The sequence below is a fragment of the Penaeus vannamei genome, chromosome 8, assembly GCF_042767895.1.
Source record: "Penaeus vannamei isolate JL-2024 chromosome 8, ASM4276789v1, whole genome shotgun sequence".
In the NCBI taxonomy this organism is placed as follows: Eukaryota; Metazoa; Arthropoda; class Malacostraca; order Decapoda; family Penaeidae; genus Penaeus; species Penaeus vannamei.
Window position 1 is genome coordinate 8579533 of NC_091556.1, and position 19064 is coordinate 8598596.

Below are 19064 nucleotides of genomic sequence, written 5' to 3' on the forward strand. Positions count from 1 at the left end.
TTAGGGCATGGTTTTTGTTCAATGTCACTCCATTCATATATGTATATATATATATATATATATATATATATATATATATATATATATATATATATATATATATATATGTATATATATATATATATATATATATATATATATATATATATATATATGTATGTATACATACACACCCACACACACACACACACACACACATATATATATATATATATATATATATATATATATATATATATATATATATATATATATGTGTGTGTGTGTGTGTGTGTGTGTGTGTGTGTGTGTGTGTGTGTGTGTGTGTGTGTGTGTGTGTGTGTGTATACATATACATATGTGTATGTATGTATGTATGTATGTATGTATGTATGTATGAATGTATACATATGGAATATATATATATATATATATATATATATATATATATATATATATATATTTATATATATATATATATATATATATATATATATATATATATATGTGTGTGTGTGTGTGTGTGTGTGTGTGTGTGTGTGTGTGTGTGTGTGTGTGTGTGTGTGTGTGTGTGTGTGTGTGTGTGTAGAAAAGGGGGATATGATATAAAGAGAAAATGAAGAAAAGTATGTGTGTTACGCATCATCATGCACACTTACCACACGTCACCATACACAAACATTTACACATTTGTATTTATTGCACGTGAAAGCATTCCTCTATCCTTCTCATTTCTATCTGATTTCCTCCTGTAGGCGTAGCGGATGTTGCAGGACAGCAGGACCGAGGAAAGCCTGCAACAAAAGCCACACGTGAGGCCTTTTTTTTCCTCTAATGATACATTGTGTTGTGACGTTCTCCGCGGCCCTACTGCACCGCCTTCTGCTGCTGGTGTTCCCTCGTCTTATTCCTTATAGCCTATTATTGTGTTCTTGCTTTGGTGATTTTGAAGTGACTTTTAGTGACCGGCATTATCTGATTAAGTGGTTGGTTCTTTTGGTGAGAAATGAGTCTATGGTCATTTTCTTTTCGTAATATTGATTCAAGTATTATGAAGAAGTGGTATATCATGTCATTGAGGATTATACTAAGTTGTTGGCTAGAATTCTTTGTTGCTTGGTTTCCAGTGTTAGAATATAGATTAGATTTTGGTGCATTTTCATGTATAGTCTTTGTTAGACCATCGACTTCACCTAAATCAGTTGTAGCTTTTGGTTCTAGTTATTGAACTGTTCATTTCTCAGTCATTCCGTTTGTTTACTGTTTATACATCTTGGTAAAATACATACGAGTGTTTTACAGGCTTGAAAATTCACAGGGAGTTCAATGCAAACATAAAGATCAGTAATACAAATTTATTATTGATATAGAAGCAGTTATATAGATGTTCACAGTCAGTCCAGAGCTGCGAGGCTCTTTGATGTGTTGAGAGCGCAGAGCACTTGCTCAAACAGTTGGTGTAAATCTCATGCTGATTATAACAACTCAATTTCGAGTCAATATCTACAACCGACGTGATCAATGGTTCTTTGCTGTTGACGTCTTCGATACTGACATCAGCGTCGAAGTTTGGAGTTTCGCTCGGAATTTGATTAGTGCTTAATGAGAAAATACACTTTGGCGGGACACGAAGAATTACAGGGGACGCAGGTTGCCACAGACGACGACGACGACACAGTACACGTACATCTTCTTCTCCTTCGGCTGCTTCTCCTGTAGGTGGGTTATCCTTCTTACGCAGCGGCTGTGGGGGCAGACGGGGGAGAAGTTAGCTTCGTGGAGGGCGTGGGCGACGGGCGTGGTGTGGGCATGAGAGCCAGATGGTGTGTGTCTGGTGTGGCGTGGGAGGGTCTGTGTGGGGCGTGCTGGAGGAGGCGTCAAGTGATGATGTGATGTTCTTGTTTCTTGGGTTGATGTGGAGGGTGTTAGTGTGGGCGATGGATGTTGGCTTTTGGAGAGTTACTGTAAGTCTGGAATTGCCGAGTATCATGTTGCATATTTGGTACATATCTTTGGTACTTTGTATAGCTTGGCACTTGTAGAGATGCCGTAAGAAAATGAAAAACACTGATCAATTAGTAGCGAAACCATATAGAATCTTGAACAGAAAAGAAAAAACAAACTGAAACTTGAGAACTGAACAGAATACATGAAAGAATTATTTGGCAGCTGATTAGAACAGAGTGACTTGAACTGAAAGGCGAAAGCCAACTGAAAGGCAGCGAGAGAACGGGGGGGTGTTGCCGTGTGGAGGTGACGCCGATGGCGGGCGGCGCGGGTGTGGCTGGTGCACATTACCTTCCTCGACCGGTGCTGCTTCACCTTCGGCAGGAGGAGCAGGAGCAGCCTCACCCTCGGCAGGGGCGGCCTCAGAAGGGGCGTCCTCCGCGGGAGCCTCGGCAGGGCTTTCGGCCGGGGCGTCCGCTGGTGCCTCTTCGGCGGAGGGGGCGTCACCCCCCTCAGCCGGAGCGGCCTCAGCGGCGCCGCCCTCCTCTGCCGGGGCTTCCTCGGCTGGGGCCCCTTCTTCAGGCGCGGCTTCTGCTGGAGCACCCTCTGTGGGAGCGCCCTCGGCACCTGTTAGTGTCACGTTAATGAGAGGGGAAAAGAACGGGCACATTAATTATCAAGAGCAGCAAATCAAGATAATGGATCAATAGCACAAAGACTGACAGTCACGTGGACGGACGGAACGTTACAAAACAAATGACAAGATCAAACAAAAGAGAGAAAAAAATGTGTGTATTAAGTCTGTTAGCCTGAAAGAAAATAAAGTCGTTAGACCGCTGGCGGGCGGCGAAGGACCCCGACGGAGCGGAAGGCCTCCAAAGGACTCCCTCAGGGTCCTGGCAAACTAAAGGGTAACGTGGGGGGGAGGGGATGAGGCAGCCCGCGGCGGGGTCTTAGTTCGGCCCTTCCTTCTGGCCTCGTGTCTGAGACCCCAGTGAGACCCCTTTGTGGGCTGAAAGCGACACCAGACACCGCCGCGGGCCGTTGGTGAACATATGAGGTCAAGGGGAAACACGCGGGCGGTTTAACTCACCTTCCTCTGCAGGAGCATCACCCTCCGCCTGTGGAAAAGAGCAACGATCAGCGAAATCAACAGGTTCTTGGCCCAAGGACCAGATATGACCCACCACGTCAAAGAGAGCTGGCATTGATGGAGTGATAAGTGCTTACTGTAATGGACAACTTATTCTCTTTTTTAACACTAGCGCTAAACCAAAGACAGTTAGCAGTTATGACTATTGTGCACCAGACTCTCTACTACAACATTTTGGCTATTGTTAAACTTCAATTCTTTACACATACTCTCTACAAGCACAAGATGTTTTGTTTGCACCACCTTGTGACCTGTAGAAATGTGCTAAATGAACAGAAGTTTCCACCATTTCCAAAATACTTGTAATTTTAGCAAACTGATAGTTCACCGTTTTCTATTGTGTGGCAGAGAAGGCCATCAGTCCAATAGTTATGATATCAACAGACAGAATTCCTAGACTGAGCTCAAGATAACAGTTACTTAATCCTATATAAGTCTGCTATACATGAAAAAGGTTAAAGCGGAACTAAAATAAACAAAAAAAGAATATTGAACAACCAACACTTTTCCAAGGAGAAATTTCTGACTAGAAAATGGGAACCCCGAAGGATATTCATCACCAAAGAAAAAGGTACAGGAGCGTCGTAGACTTTTGGAGGGTGGACTTAACTAAACCATTCAGTCAAAAGTAATGTTATTTGTGCTTTGGTGTTTTTAGAATAAATACAAGAATGCTATTTGAAGACATTTTACTCTCTGATTACTTGTTTCTCCAATTGTCTTTGAACATTTTACTTTACATACTCATGAATTAAATCCTGCAAGGAAAATTTAACCATTATACAGTGAAACCAATTTTAAAATATGTTTCTCTACGACTCTCCCTGCTCAGCTTTTGTAGTATTTGCTGTTTCTTCACAACTACAGAAATAACGATAACTGAACAATGCTATCAAAATATCAATATAGAGAATTCTCCTCAAAGAAAAAAGAAAAAACGTATGTAGAAAAAATGGGATAAAATATATATATATTTGAAGTAAGAGAGAAAAAAAAATAAAATCTACAAACTCAGTGATCAACAATGCTTTAACCCAACCTCCCAGGACCTATGCTGTGGACGGGTTATACCGGCAACACGGAACATGGGACAAAGGTTGTGTTCACTACAAGGAATGGGAGAACAGACTCTCTTTTCCTTCCATTTTATGGTTTAACTTTCATATTAATCCCAGTTCATGTCCCGCTTTCTGATTGGCTAATGCGGCTAAGCGGGTTGGCGAGTTCGGAGCTCGCTTGCGATTGGTGGATTCAATCTCCGTGGTCGCCTCTGATTGGCTGAACCCGTATTATGTAGGGGATTGATCTAGCACTGCCTTTCTCCTTTTTTTTCTTTCATTTAGGCAATCAGTACTCATGCTTTGCGCCAATCAGACACGACAGCGAAGAGTGAACACAAAAGAGAAATATCTAAAAAAAGAGTCTGTAGTCACCCTTTGCATTCGTGAACCAACGCTAGAAAAGCACTTACCGGAGCGCCCTCTTCCCCTTCCTGGAAGAGGGAGAGAGAGTGAAAAAAACACGTGTTATTTGCAACATTTTTACACAAACACATGTCCAGATCGTGGAACAGCACTTACAGTGGTTAGTAAGAAGCAAGGTTATTTTTTTAATAACCCCAACTTACGTTTATGAAATTAACCAAAAAATATAATGGATAAAGAGAGAAATAAATTTCTATCTCGAATTCGGTTTCTTTTGTTTCCTTTTTCTCTTAGGGTCATGCTGCGTTCGAATTTAGATTTTAAAAATTGGTTAAGTGCTCTTCCAAAATCCAGACTATGGTTAAACTTACAAGATCTGGATATATAATCCTTTTTTTATTTTTGTTTTCCAGCCACTCCACTTTACCCTGCCCCAGAATCTGTGTTCTTTAAGACGAATATTTCTTTCCCTTTTCTATATATCAATCGTGAAAGGATTTGAATAGTTGCGTTTTCTTTAATCATTCAAAGCCATTAACGTTTTCGAACGGTCACTTGTATTAATCTTTTACGTAATCTTTTTTGACGATTCTCATCATATATATTTGTGTATAAATGTAAACTGATAGTGTTTATTACACTTATGAATGAAGGCGGAGGACATGGAGGCAATAGTCTACTCTAATTTAGTAATATATACATGTATCTATTTATATTCATTTTATATATGCATATTGGGTACATCGCTTTGTAAAAGGCTAATCAAAATAATAAGAAAAATTACTCATAAGAAGGAATATATTAGCAAAAAAAACTATTTTTTATAAATCTTGCACCTCTACCGAAAGCCAAGACGTAACAAGATGTATATATATAAATCACATTTATATATATATTATAGATTATAGTATATTGATTTTAAGAGCTAAAAATGAGCATAATCTGCGCTATTGCCAAGAACAAAAAACTGGTTTCGGGTTTCATCTTAGTGGCTGGCTTGCAGGAACGGAAACACATTGCGATTAGTGTGGCGAGGCGTTCTTTACAAATAAATAAGGAAAGAAATCTCTAGAAGACAGTAAATTGTCATGACCAGAAGCCACTACAATACGGATCGACACTCCTGAGTGATCTGATCCCATGTAAAGTGATCTGATTCCATATAAAGGATTGAATCTCATTCCGTGTTTTGTTTTGTAACGTTTATGGAATTCAAATCTCCCGCGTTTTTTAATGCCACTTCTTAAGAAAAAAAATGAATTATCAAAATCTCCATGAAGAGAAACACTACAACTCAAGGAGTATCGACGAAATTATAATTAAGAAAAATTAAGTAAATAAATAAAAATGAAATAAAGCGTAATTATTGAAAGCATATATTCCAAAATCTGAATTAAAAAAACAACTACTACCTCCAATACGATAAACAGAACATTATTATGAACAAGAAGGCATTGCCTATTACTGTATTAAGGGTCATTATCGTTAGCCAAAAAAACAACATTGAACAACTCTCGACTTGTACAAATTAGAGACAAATATAATGAATAGAATCACTTTTTTCGTTTTTTTTATACTTTTTCAGAGCTTCAGACAGGGTTACTTGGTGTGAACTGACAGGGGTAAGGTCTTGGTAAAAAAAAATAGTAATTCATTTGATAAGAAACCCAACCTCATATCGTATTCATGAGAGGGTAACGTCATGCAAAAAATTTCCGGAAAAAAGGGAGGGATCCAAAATGCAAAGAAGACATTTACAAGAGGGGAAGTACAGTTTCTTGAAAAGAACTTAAATGGCCACGCGAGATATTTCTTTTGAATGAAAGAAATATTTATACATATGTATCTTCTCGGAATGACACGTCGCCGATTCGCATCATTAAAATCCGAAAGAAAACGGTATCCCTGGCTTCAGCCCTGATTTTAAGGGGACACTGTGACAAACAACATATATGACACAATCAGCAAATATGACCCTTAGGTAACAGGTTAATAAAGGTCATTATTTTGCTTCTCGAACAAGGACAATGAACCTTACTGCTGGTCTATCTAAGGAACAAATTAAACTGAAACTGTCATATATGACTATCAGAGGAAAGTGTCGTGACTGGAGAAGCCAAAATATATATAAAATGTTCCCTAAAACTAAATACCTTTTCATAGAATCTATTACAAATCTACCAGGACATATGTATTTTGATAAGACCTATCACTATCTGAAAATAATAATAATTACTGTCTTCTGTCTAAACATAGATATGTGAACTGTTTACGAATCAAGTAGAATTGACCAACAGAAAGAAAATTATACTTTCTAAATTTTGACACAAACAAGTTTAACATTATTCAAAATCAGTAGTAGTAGCAATGAATAAGCAAAATAGAAATTATTTTTTTCACTGAGAATTAGCTGTTACATTTCTGAATCAACATGCTATAAACATAATGACATAAATAGTGTATAGTTAATAGTTAATGATCCAAAGCGAAAAAAGAGCGTAGTGTGCTAGCTAGCGAAAAAGCGCTAAGGATAATGATGCGTCATGTTGCAGAGCGAAGCCTGCTATATTAAGCGGAAATGAAGCGATTACGCGCTACATGCTACTACTCTAAATAATTGTCTAAAATCAGTAAATAAAAAGACATGCAACTTGGTCTAAGTTTAGTGTGCAGTGTCTAGGCTATTCCGACTATCGTAATCTTTGTGATAATGAAGCATATTTCTTCACCAAAAAAGCGCTTGGTGACTAGAACATCAAAGGAAGTAAAAATAAATATAATAAAGCCAGGGATGAATCGTTTCAGTATCGGTCAGAATAACCTTCCAGCTAATAAAAACCAAAAAAGAGAGCAACAGAAAACGAGCCAAAGAAAAGAAATCAAAATAATAATATAATGAATTAAAAACAAAGCGTGTTTCATTCTTTTTTAAATGTACATCCCTACATCAACGAAAAAAACAAAGAATTAGTAATAGCGACACAATGGTCTGTAAGAGAGAGAATGAAATAAAAAAAACGGAAAATATTGATTGCAGAGTGGCCATAACAGACGCGCTGGGGCGGCGAACACGGCAGGTTGTTGGTGAAGATAACACCGCCAGCCCCGTGACGTCATCTCCTCGCGTCTGTGTCCATTATTTTCACCGAGGCCACCGAAGCTCAGTTAAATTGGCGTTAAGGTGCCGCTAAGTAACCGGTAAAAGCGATAAGAGAAGCGTAAAGCATTTCTACCTGATCGAGGAGACCAGGTGTGTGTGTGTTTGTTAGTGTTTGAAAGTGTTGGCGTGTGTGTATTGGTGTTTGTGTTTGTTTTCGTGTGCGTGTGTTTCTGTGAGTGTGTGTTTGTGGTAGTGTGTGTTGGTGTTTGTTTGTTTGTGTGTGCGTGTGTGGATAATGGTGTTTGTATCTGTGTAGACTGCCTGTATACGTAAGGATGGCTGCGTTTCAGGAACTGTTTCAGTAATGTGTACATGTCACAGGAACAGAGAAAGTTGTAAGAATGATGTGCGTGTTATATCTGCTAGAATGAGCTCCGTTTCTTTTGACTTGTAAAGAGGTAGGAGTGATTTCAGTTATAAAGCAAATCGTACTTTTTTATCACTAAAGAGAGAGCTCAGTTTAGCAGTAAATTTTGTTTGTTTGTTTTTTTGTGGTTAGAATAGAACAAAAAAATGGGAAGCACTATTTTCTTCTTATTTTTCTTTTTTAACGAAAGACTAATTTCTAATTTCATAGAAACTAAGAGTGAACTAAGAGAAGCAGAACTAAGCTTTACAAGTAGCTAGCATAAAGCTCATAATTGTATAAGACATTACAGTTATTTGGTCCTGTAGTGAATGAATTAAAAAAGCGAATTTTAATTAGATGAAAAAAAACTATACAGAGGCATTCTAATTATCTTTTTTACATATTAGTTGAAACTATTGTTAAGTTAAAAGATAGACAGACGAGATTTGAATTTCAGTTGTAACTAAGTAAAAGAAATGTCGATTAAGTGCATATTAAGTCTTCCTCGACCTTGATTGACCTTTCGACGGGTTTTGGGAAAGGTCATTCGAGGTCAGAAGATGACTAGGAAGTCGGGAGTTTTTTAGGGGAAAGCAGTGAATGAATGGTTGGGAAATGAAGAGAGAATAATGAAAATTTGAGAATAAATGTAATGATGACTGATGGTCTGTGCTCAAGTGAGACATTTTTTGTCTATGTGGAAGTGAATGTGTATACATAAACATATATATATATATATATATATATATATATATATACATACATACATATGTACACATATACATACATACATATACATATATATTTATACATATACACACTAAGAGTAGAGAGAATGAGGGCATATGAGGAGGCAGAGAAGGACGGAAAAAGGGTTAAGATGTTGGTGTGGTCAGTAGAGTGTGAGTGAGGCGGGCCCTCGCACGGGGCCGAACCACCTGTTTTCCTTTACCTTCTTAGCGGCTCCTGGTCCGCCCGCCGCCCAGTCAGGCTTTGTCTGTTCGGCGAAAGAAACGTCGTCAAAACACTCGCCAGGACGTGTATCACAAAGAGGGGGACAACTGACGATTTCTGTTTTAAGTGTGCGCTGATCCGGACAGACAAGACATTGAATGCTGACAAATTTTGGTGAACGCTGCTATATTTTTTTTTTTCATCTGAATATAGGTGTGAAAGGGCTTTTCAAGTGTTTTATTTCCATATCAGTATCATTGGTTATGTTTACCTTTATGTATTTCGATCTCTCTGAACAAGACACAGGTCCGTAAGCTAGAGAATGGAAGTTTCTAGTCTCAGAGGAAACACAGAAATCTCGCGGCCATGGCTTGTACACCGATTACGAGTTGCTTAAGAAGATCGGCGACCGTCGTTCAGAACACAGGACGGAGAACACGTGAAGAACAGGAAGGAAGAACACCCAACACATTAAAAAAAACAACAATAGCACTCAGTAGATGTACAAAACACAAGCGAGGAACACTCAGAGAAGACTAGAAAAAGGTGGAAAGTGGAAGGAGGAAGGCACACCATACGGGAGAGGAGAGTCGAGTACACTGTTGACATGAGGAACACGGGATAGAAAAAGAGGATGGAGCGCAAAGACAGACACACAAAATGAAGTATATAAGATTGCTAGACACGTTGTATAAAATTCGGTGTCTTTGGCCGCAAACATTGACATTTGACGGTGGAAAAAAACAATGAAAAATGATTCTCGGGAACCTTCATGGGGAGGGGGGGAGTGAATCACATTTCAGTTCCAGGAAAAAGAACAACAAATTCCAGGAATGAACAGGTTTCGTCGCAAACAAACACGCATGACTTGACCTTTGGGGAAGGGGTACTTTGGGGGGTTGAAAATATGCCAAGGAAAAAAAATATCGAAAACCTTTTCAAAGTATGAAAAATTATTCTTCTGAAGGGACTGTGTCTTGCTAAGCCCTTTCACTGTTCACACAAGGTCGTTCTAACATAAAGAGGAAACTTCTGTTTTATAAAGAGATTCAGATGTCTATCAGCCTTGATGTTCGACCTAACACTTTTCTTTTCATTATCAAAATGATTGAATTATGGAACACAATGTGATCACAAGATGCAACTAAACAAACAGACACTAAGTGGCAAGCTTTTACATATATATTCAAAATATATACAAATATTTATTTTTAGTGTTTATGATATTAATCAAGAGAAAGACAAATGAATCTTACAATATATTCTTTGTAAGATGATCATCAACTGGAGAAAAATGACCTAATATAAAAAGGGACTGGGACTCAAAATCAACAGTATATACAGAGCAATCTCACATCATTTAGAAGGAAGGAGAGAAACAAAATACCAACGAGAGATATCCATAAAAAGAATGAATGAAAATCATCCTTTCTTTCCCTTTAAAGAAGAAAAAAAAAGTCATCCTAATACTCGGGAAGACACGGGGGTCTTCTCCTTCTCCTTCAACCTCGCCCTCGAGTACTTACCGCACCCTTGTCATCCTCGAGCTCGAACTCCTTCTTCTTGACAGTCTTCAGCTGATTCCTGAAGTTGAACTCAGCGGCCTTCTTCTGCAGCTTGGCGAATTTGTTCTCGTACTTGGACACCTTCTTCAGGGTAGGTTTGATGCTTTAGACGGGCGAGGAAAGACGGAGAGAGACGGTAAGTGCGCGAACGGTGAAGATAAATTCATAAAAAGGGGGGAGGGAGGGAGGGCAATGGCGGTTGGGTTGTGTGTGTTTTTTTTCCCCTTTTTTCTGATTTCTTTTCCTTTCGTTTTTCTCTTTCTTTCGAGGAGGGGTGTGGAGGGTCGGAGGGGGGGGGCGGAGGGGGAGGAGGCATGAGCGAGAATTGTGAGGAAAGAGAGAGAACAATGGAGGGTTATTGAAGCACTACGAGCCAAAAATAAAAATAAAAGATTAGAATAGCGTTAAAAGAAATAACGGATGAACTAAGAGAATTGAATTTTTGCGTTTTCCACGAGAAGAGGGGGGAAGAGTGTGCTATGATATGAATCCCAGACATCAAACACGCACAAAAACAACGTCGTTAGCATTGTGGTTTGAAAAAAAAGAAGAAAAAAAATACTTTTCGAAAACGTAGATTGTAAACAAGTGTCAGATTGACTACAGTATTACAACATGGAGAGTGGATCGTGTTGGTAGTTACAGGTATGGAATGTTAAGCAAAATAGCTTGTTTACCAATCACTGAAAAAGGTGTATTGTGTTGGGATTGGACAGGTCGAGACATTTACACAAAACATTCATTAGTGTAACGAATGATGAATGAAGGAGAAAGTTTGGTTTAACACATTTTTAAAGACACATCTCATAGTGTAAGTTCAGATTTTTTTTTTCTTATTTAGATTGAAAAGAATTTATAGTTTTGAAAGTTAATTTTGTGGGAAGAATAGAATCATGATTAAATCATAATTGAAAAAAGACAAAAGAAACCAGACACTTAATATGTTCACGTATGGACACAAAATTAGAATAAAAAAGAATGTGAAAAGTAAAAAGAAATCCTATTGAGAAATGTACCGCAAAATATGAAATAGCAAAACTCAAAAAAGACAAAGAATAGTGTTACCAGACAAAATATTTACTTGATAATCGCTACGAGAAAGATTATTTCATAACTAAAACAATCTTTGGGATAAAAGCAAACTATATTGTCTGGTACTTCGACACATCTAGGCAAAATAATTGAAAAAGGAGACAAAAATAAATGAAAATAAAAAAGTTAAATCCCACAGTCAAAATGGCGTTTTCCTTCAACATTTGTACACAGTTTACCCTTCCAGAAATTCCACGGAGTAAAGCAAAACACCATTTTCAGACTGGGGATAGGAATACCGTTCGCTCAATCAGGGGAATCAGTGGAAGAAAGGGAGGGAAATAAAAGAAAGAATAATAACAAAATGGATAATCAGAGAAAACGTAACGGCGCCATCACTGTTCCCGTTTTCTGTTGAAAGGGCTAGAGAGAAAACTGTAGTAAACATAATATCCGTATAAGGGAAGACTGAAGAATAAAATTAATGTTTGTGTATATTATACTGATTGGGCGAACGCGTATTCTGACCACTGTAATTAAGTGGAAAATACTTACAACTTGCCACGCAGATCGTTGACCTGAATGTTCAGCTCGTTGATCTAGAAGATGGTGAATTTGGGTTAGATTAATATCTCCATTAAACATGATCATCTGTTTATTTATTTTTTCTTGTGTTCTGTATTATTATTGATTAATTTTGAGCCAAAGAAAAAGTTATTATTGTCTGATAAATCGACTGCTGAAAATCTATGTTTTTTTAAACTATGGGATACGACCAAAACTCTGTGTGAAATCATTAAGGCCATTTGTGTTATCAATATTCCTTCTAAAGTGAAATAGATATATATGTCAAAACAAATGTATGTACAATATGCTTCTGAAATAATAAAATGGGGGATTGAGGGCAATATTTCATTGAATGAAAGGGGGGGGAGGGAGGGGGAGAGTTTTAGTAAATTCCATCTTACTGTTATTGCTACGGCAAAGATCAAAGGTTTTAAAAAATTAAAAGAAGAAGAATAAAAATGCAGAATTTAAAAAAAAAAAGATGTGAGTTAATGAAGGTGATGGACTGAACACAAATAAATAATGAAGCCGCCAGTTTCTGCATCACAGAGTTTGGATATTCAAAAGCACAACACTTGAAAACTTTTAAGTAAGACACAAGGAAAAAACGAAGAATTTTACAGAATAGTTTATCAGTTCGAGGTTTGTTTTTTGGTTGGTAAACTTTTAAATTAATTCTTATTTCTTTTTTTCTGAGTTCAGATATGTATATCTTTAAATTATAAATATTTTTTGAAATATAAAACAAAATAGAACAATGAACTAACTAAAAGTTAACTAAAAGATACGAAAAATCAATCAAAAAAATAAATACTGGTTGTTAGTAAAGGCAAGGATAGTTAAAAGATACAGAGGTTTTTACAAATCATATGATTTTCCGACACAATTAAAAAAAAGAAAAAAGGGTTTGAAATAAAAACTAAAAAAATTAAAGATGACAACAAAATAAGAGAAATAAAGGAACAATTCAAAATGGGGGAGTACTGACAGAAAAAAAAAATATCATTTCATCTCAAAAACGGACATATCTTTTAAAATGACGTCACACAGGCATCTGAAGGCCTTCAAAAATAGGTTAGCCTCTCTTTTCTTTCAATAATTTTCAGCTTCGTCTTTATCTGTATCTTTTAATGTACTCAAAGCCATGTGATTTAACGTCAAACTTACAGAATCAATCTCGCTCTATCTACAAAAAGCTAAATAGAGATCTCGAAAGCCGAAATCCCACAGAAAACTACAACCAAAAAAAAATAATATGTACGAAACTCCTCCCCAGTCTTGAAACAGAACATAATGATACTAATAATACTCAAAATCTAAGTAAAAACGTAAATAAAATTTGATAACAAAGATGAAACGCGGACAATAATAATAAAAACCTGAAATAACAAATGAACATCAGGAGATAGGCCTTTTTCTCTCTCTGTCCTTAAGATTGGACTTTGGATCAAAATGAAGTCTTCAAGTTCTCTGTTTAATTATTTCCAATCTTTTTTAGTTCAAGATTGGGGATAGGAGGACAATCTACGGCAGTCAGAGGCGTTTTAATCCGACACATGATGATCCAAGGTGTTAAAAGCCAGTCAGTTTTGCTGTAAAAATTAAAATCGTTAGTTTACGAGGCGGCAAGGGAGGTGTCATGGCGCCCTGCTCGGCAAACGGATCACATCCGATTCCTGATTTCTTTTTCTTTTTCTTTCTTTTTTTGGAGTTGGATAATCTCGCCAGTGATGAATAAATCGCGAACAATTTATTGACGAACTGACGGTGTCGGATTAAAGCTCCCTGTCTGAATTAATATCACTACAGTGTCAATATTCTTTTGGCGCTCTGCTACAGGAGGACTCGGCCCGTGTTTCAGTAAGGGCTTACTCCCCGCGGCGGTTAAAGAAAAGAGAAAGGCAACCGGGAGCACTTATCTCTCAGTGCTAATTCTTTTTCTCTTTCTCTTTCTGCTCTAAAGCTGCAATTGCTATATAGTTCTGCTGTTAGTCACTCCTCGTGCCACCAGGTAGGGGAGTTGCGCGCCCGTATTAGTCGCTCTATGATCTTGGTTATTGAGGTTGGGTTTGCGGGACCAACAGCAGACGGAAAGGAGCAAAAGGACGCGCTTTTCCTGAGAGCCACGCGCCCACGGGTGATAGCCGCGCGCACCCCAAGGACAAGCACTCTACACTCTCGCCTCCTGCGTGTCTGAGAGCTCTTTTGGGGGGAAACGGTGCTTTCGGAGCCGGAGTCGAGGGCGGAGGGCTTGTCTTCCCACGCGCGCAGACTATCAGCCGTGAACGTGGCGTCGTCTGCTGGTCCTAACAGACTCAAGTCCCCAGGGTGCATAACCAGACAGTACTCCTAGGCTCAGACAAGAGTGGGAGGGACGATACCCAGGCCTGCTTCTATGGAGGAATTCAAAAGTGTATGGCACTTCCAGTATATTTTACCTGTTGTCTGGTTGGCATGAAAAAAATATATATTACAACTTCCTTCGGGACAGGTAGTAAAACGTCAAAAAAGTAATTTGCTATGTGCCCATATCGTATGTAAGATCAAACAAAACAAAAAACAAAAAAGACAAAAAAAAGTTCTTTTTGCAAAAGAAATGCAAATGTCATTCAAAAATAAAAATATGCGGGTGAGGAAAATGTCTAAAGACAGAAAAAAAACAAGAAAGAGGATATGCTTGAAAGTGACAGTGAAAGACGGCCTTTGGCGGGAGCGCGTATGAAGTGCCATACATGGGATGCTGGGTTGACCTTGTGGGCCTCGCGCTGCCCTGGGGACTGCTGGGAGGGGGCTCACACTGGGCCGGGTCAGGTAGGGTCACGCTATAGAGGGTTAAACTTGGCTCAAGGAGGGCCCCCGACGCCCAGGGGGAAGCGAGGGCCCCCTCAAGATACCATCCGCTAGTAGTGGGAAACATGCAGTGGTTACGAGGGGTCCTGTTAGCAAGCGAGGATTTTTAGCTCCGAGCCCCTAACCGAGGGCTCTTCCTACACCTAAGGGCTTATCTAGATACTGGAGGATATACATTTCTTTTTTTTTTTTTTTTTTTGAAAATTAGTAATGCCCTCCACAGCTATCTTTTGGTTTCACTAAGCTCAACAAACGGTTTGGCCAGCCCTGGACAGGTAACAAGAAATTGGGAAGCACAACGAAGATACTTATAGAAAAAACTGCAATTATGATGTCTGCACAAAGCTTTGGGAGTTAGTTTTGAAGAGAATGATGCCTCTGGCTAGTAAGAACCGAGCGCCAAATGGGGACTTTTGTCTTCTGTCTGTTTTTGCCGAGGTGCCCCTGACACCACGGGGCAACACCTACGCACACCGCCTCTACTGCACCTCCCCGTGTGGCCCAGCCGGAGGCCGGGTCGTCCCTGGCCTCGTGGGCGAAGTCTCGGCTGAGTCTGCGAGCGGGCGAGCGCCACCTGACTCACATTCATCTGTGCAACTTACTCATTTTAGGGTCTGTTTTCTTTGTTTGGGGGAGGAGACAATCTAGAATGTTACCCTTGATGTTTAGTACATCGACTAGTGAGATACAAGTAATGCTAGAAATGTAATCTCTTTGATATTAAAAAAATTATACAGCTGATATTTAGGAAAAAAAATATTGTAAGACACTTGCCATCGAAGATGAGGCATCTCTCTAGAACAAGGACATGTTTTGCGTCTACGGATGAGCAGTGCAACCCGGGAAGTTAATAAGCACATTGAAGGGAAGGCTAAAAGGCATCAGCTACACCTAGAGAAGAGAGTGGCGACAAACAAAGCGCTGGGGTAAGGGAGTGTCGTAAACATGTGGGCCGTAGAAGAAGGTCAGGGATCCAAACACGTGCGTCACATGTACAGTCTTGACTTGTACATCTGACCCGGCGTGTGTGAGATCCTTCTGTGCCATGTTTTTCAGTGTACAGTGGATGAGTGTATATCATGCATTAAAGCACAGGGGGCCAGCAGAAAGAACCACTGTACACTAAGCATCAATGTACACCTGACCATCATATCGACCCACTGTACACTGGGCGTGAGTGTAGCTAGTCACTGTGTGCAGGGTGCCTGGCCGACGGCACCGAGAGCCAGGCGGGCCCGGCCTCGGTGCAGGTCAGCCAGCCCTGCAAAGGTAGCAGCAGGATCAGCGTGTGTAGTGGTCAACCCTTACTCCCGGAGACAGGGCACTTCGTACAAGGCATGCCAGTGCCGGCGACTGCGCTACCGCACACTACTCCTGACTACACCATCTACTGTTCGCGTCTAGTACGAAATTCGTGTTACAACGGTCAGATAACATTACGATAAGGGGCGGTAGCAAGTTTGAAAGAACTGGGTCCCAAAAAAAGGAAGTGAGTGGGCGTTGTAGTGAGTAAAGTAGAGGAGCGTGTTGGGGCCAGGGAGGCAGGGGAGCGAGGCGCGACACTGACTTATGGGCGGGCGGGCGGGCGTTTTTGGGCGGGCTTTGGGCGGAAGGAAGGCCTAAGAACGTATCCAGGGCTGGTCAAGCCGAAGTGGTAAGACAGTACTACGAGCACTCCCGACTGGTGCAGGAGGCCTGGCCACTGTACCTCATAATCTCTCCTGCGAACCTCATACTCAAGGTCCCATTTCTGGGACTCGCAAAGGAACAAACGCTCGTGGTATTCCTTGCAGATTTCCCTAAGTGCGTCTATAACAGAATGTCTTGTTAAAGTATTACAGGAACGAGCCAAGGGGCTCTCGGGAGAAATGAAAGCAGTACAACAGGTAAAACATACATACATATGGACATCGAATTTTAAAATTTAGCCATAACTGATGGGTGGCACCAGTAAGAGCGATGATTTTGATGATATCATGAAAGAGATATCATAATGACTAGCTACGTGTGAATGACGTGAGGCCCTCCATAAGAAACAGCCTGCAAGGAAAAAGAATTACTACAGGATACTTGGCTGAGACAATGCCCTAGACAAGACAGGCTAGCAGCCACTACTAGCACAGCCACAGCGAGCCCGGAGGCACCTGCAGCCAGCCGTGCACTATCGAGCGAGGCACCGTGCCGGCCAGGCCAAGCTCCGGTTACCTGATAGTCCTTCATTTTGATCTGGTGCTCCAGATCCCATTTGTCACCCTCTAGGCCCTCTATGCGTTTATGGAATTCCCTACACAGTGATTCAAGCTCAGCTATAAACAGAGAATGAAACAAAATTAGGACGGACTCCCTAATTTTGTGGGGTTTTTGGTGACACACAAAAAAGTGAGAGTAAGCCTCCGTGTAGACCTCCAACGCGGCGAGTCTCTGGAAACACACATAGATGGATCGAGACAGACACTCAGCGCTAAACACACATGTGCAGTTTTTGATGTATCAGTGCGGGGTGGATGAATGCAGGAACCGGGGTGAAATTAAAAAAATAATAATAATAACTATGGTAATAATTAAAAAAAAACAGCAACAATAGCTTCATAGCTAATTGGTTCACTCGAACTAAAAAAAGAATAAATGGCAGGAGAGAAAAATAAAAAAATAACGGAAAGACTATGTCACATTCGTGGTACATGGCTACCAAAGACACAGAAATACACTCGGAAAAAATCCACACGTTAATTTGAAGGGAGCGAGGTTCTGGTCATCGTTCAGACATCGTGTTACAAGCGGAGAAAACGATCAAAATAAAATCGTAGGGGGTGGGGGGGAAACGAAGAAAAAAATGTATATAAAACGAGAAAAATAAGTTAAAAAAAAGTGATTAACAGCATCGGCGGATAAAAAAGGAGGACCGTAGATTGAATGAAGGTTCAATTGTTTTTCTTTTTTAAGTAACGAAACCTTTCATATCAATCCGTTCTTTGGAACAACCAACCAACCATTAGACGTCTTAACTGGTTGGGGAGAGAGTGAAAAAAAATAAAAAAGGGGGGAATGGGAGGGGAAAAATAGCCAGCGAAGGGGGGGAGAGGGGGAACGAGGGGGGGGGAGCGTTTGGGGACAGAAAAAAAAATGGTTGTTGGAGGTTCTCCATCTTTTTAAAAAAATCCTTACAGGGGGTTGTCGTGGGCTATACAAACCTCATAGTCCTTCCTCATGATTTCCATCTCAAGATCATACTTGCCGCTCTCAATGCTGGCGATGTGATCGTGGTATTCTTTACAAATTGCGCGAAGGGCGTCTGTTGAAAAGAATTAGGAAGGCACCTTTCAACTTCTTGGTCAACGCATGGGTCGTCTCTTTTGTTTTTTTTTATTTTTTTCGTCTATGATATATGTTTCTTAAAAAAGAGAGATGTGGAGCTCACTCTTATATTACTCTTTCTTCTCCTTTTTTTTGGATTGATTTAGGTTCGTTTATATTGATATAGATGTGAAAAGAGAGAGAGAGAGTTAGTGAGCTCCGTGACCAAGAAGCGAAGGAATGAATGACACCGAAAAGGGGGAATATATATCAATTATTGTTTTTCCTTCTTTTTTTTTCTAAAGCCCTTTTTTGGTTGGAAGTTGAATCGGAAATGCAAATATTGAGAAGGAAATTATTATTTTTAAAGGGAGAATATGCCTTTACGTTATGATACGGATTAGAAAATTCCTTATAATTTGAAATTTGATTTTTTTTTAAAGCTATATATTTTTTTTCTCCAAAGGGGGAAAGAGAGAATGGTCTCAGAAAATATCTAATTGTGAATGAGGGCTTTTATCTTTTTTCTCTCTGGGGCAAAAAGGGGAAAAGTTGATCATCAAACATTTTAGTCGGGTCGCTATTGCTCTAAACCGTCCACTCTGAAAAAAATGAATAACAAGGGGAAGAAAATTTTTTATCGAATTTATGTGCTTAAAAAAATAAAAATAAAATAAAAATGAAAAAAATAGTGCCTTTTTGCAGCCTGTTAGACGTGACTTAACAAAGAAAATGTTTCTCTATCTGTTTCCCTCGTGAATGAATCGAAATAATTGAAAGGGACATCTTT

General features: G+C 39.5%; 1 protein-coding gene across 50 annotated transcripts in view; it reads right to left on the minus strand.

The window, feature by feature from the left end:
* Positions 1-1320: 1320 nt before the first annotated feature.
* Positions 1321-19064, minus strand: part of wupA (wings up A) — a 33889-nt gene continuing 16145 nt past the window's right edge. For 16 of the 50 annotated variants that reach the window (XM_027365792.2, XM_027365800.2, XM_027365747.2 and 13 more), the window contains 8 exons: positions 18172-18272; positions 12119-12162; positions 10493-10634; positions 8965-9009; positions 4551-4571; positions 3020-3047; positions 2278-2553; positions 1504-1723 (listed from right to left, as the gene is read on the minus strand). In XM_027365792.2, coding sequence (XP_027221593.1) covers positions 1713-1723; positions 2278-2553; positions 3020-3047; positions 4551-4571; positions 8965-9009; positions 10493-10634; positions 12119-12162; positions 18172-18272 — 668 coding nt within the window. In that variant the 3' untranslated portion in view covers positions 1504-1712. Of the gene's footprint in view, positions 1724-2277; positions 2554-3019; positions 3048-4550; positions 4572-8964; positions 9010-10492; positions 10635-12118; positions 12163-16688; positions 16790-17185; positions 17287-18171; positions 18273-19064 lie in introns of all 50 variants that reach the window. The other 34 variants (XM_027365807.2, XM_027365822.2, XM_027365780.2 and 31 more) reach the window with 10 other exon arrangements.